The sequence below is a fragment of the Etheostoma spectabile genome, chromosome 7 (assembly GCF_008692095.1).
Source record: "Etheostoma spectabile isolate EspeVRDwgs_2016 chromosome 7, UIUC_Espe_1.0, whole genome shotgun sequence".
Lineage (NCBI taxonomy): Eukaryota > Metazoa > Chordata > Actinopteri > Perciformes > Percidae > Etheostoma > Etheostoma spectabile.
The window spans coordinates 8327119-8328549 of record NC_045739.1 but is presented as its reverse complement, the minus strand read 5'-3'; the positions used below and the strand labels follow the sequence as shown (position 1 = coordinate 8328549).

At 40.4% G+C, this 1431-nt stretch overlaps 1 protein-coding gene across 3 annotated transcripts in view; it reads left to right on the top strand.

Annotated features, from left to right (window-relative positions):
• The window catches only part of cacna2d3a (calcium channel, voltage-dependent, alpha 2/delta subunit 3a), a 151105-nt gene extending 150085 nt beyond the window's left edge, over positions 1–1020 (top strand). For all 3 annotated transcript variants that reach the window (XM_032521692.1, XM_032521691.1, XM_032521690.1), the window contains one exon: positions 127–1020. In XM_032521692.1, coding sequence (XP_032377583.1) covers positions 127–219 — 93 coding nt within the window. In that variant the 3' untranslated portion in view covers positions 220–1020. The remainder of the gene's footprint in view (positions 1–126) is intronic.
• The last annotated feature ends 411 nt before the right edge of the window (positions 1021–1431 follow it).

The following is a 1431-nucleotide window of genomic DNA, read 5'->3' as shown; positions in this document are numbered from 1 at the left end:
CACACACACACACACACACACACAGATCACTCACTATTCTAGTACTTTCTTTCATACTATATCTGGCGCCAATTCCACTTTTGTGATTTATTAAAAATATCTCCCCCCCTCTCTGTTTCTCTCCAGGAGAACTCAATGGAGTGTGGAGGAACTGTGGGTCTCACCCCATCTCTTGTAGCAACACTGGTCTGCGTCCTCCTGTCACTGTTCCCTAGGTGACCAGAGCTGGCCACGCCTCTCCATCTACAACTTGACTTGAATCGGCTTGGCTCGGCATGCAAAAGAAGCGAAACGATGCCACAGAAAAGAATAGTCCTGCCCCTTATAAAACTGTGCCCAATTCCAACTCACCACCTATGCCCCAAGCCCTGAGGTACCTCCCTACAAGACACTTATTTGAAAGGATTGAATAAGGATTACAGCTGCAAAGTAGTGATTATTACAGTGCTTTAGCAATATCACATGAGCTGCACGAAGAGGTTCTGAGGGAGATATAAAGTTTTGAACAAAGAATCAATACTAAAAATGCACACAGTAGCTTAAAAACTGCACAAGTGGTCAAGTAAAAGCCACTGACACTCACACCACTATGTTCAGTCCTTTCAGGTAGCAGCTAAGGGCTGGGGTCCGTAGTTGGCCTTGGAACTGGGCATTAGAGCCACGTAACACCCATGTGGAGAAAGACAGGTGCACCTTCTCCCTGGCCCACTTTGACTTTTCATGGACAATAATGATTCTGAAGATTAAAAAAATAATACTGAAAATGAAGATGATTATATGTGGCTGGGGTTGTAATAAAATGTTTGTCTAATGATCTTTTTTCATGATGAGAAAAAAGGTTCTAGTCTATATATGAAGAAAAAAGAGTTTTATTTATGATTTGCAAGTGGTACCCATAAACTGTGACTATGAGATTTTCAGTCCTCTGACGTGAGTGGTTGTTAGTATTTGAGCTTTGCCTTATTGAACGATATTGGTCCTGTTTGTGTACTTTTGAAATAAAATGATGTTTAAAATGTATGCTGTTGTTGAAGGGCTCAATAGAACAATAGAGTTAATTTGAAGTACAACGTCTCATCCTTATAGACTGTTTTATTGTTGTTGGCAGATTCGACTGATTAATACAGTATCTGCTATTAATATTTGGCTGTAGACAAATGTTTGGCTGCTTTCTGGCATCCACATGAACTGAAATGTGTGTGCATGTGCACATGCATGTATTTGTATAAGTGCATATGGTGGTTTGCTCTTTTGTCATTTGTGTAAGCCCCAGAGGCCTATTCCCGACACAAAGAGAGACAATGAAAAAGGCAATGACACTGAAATCGAAGGACATCCACCACATACATACGTATTTATTTAGAAAATAGACACAAAACTCCTTCCACATTTTCAGATAAACATACGCATCCATTCGAGAATAGGATTCCT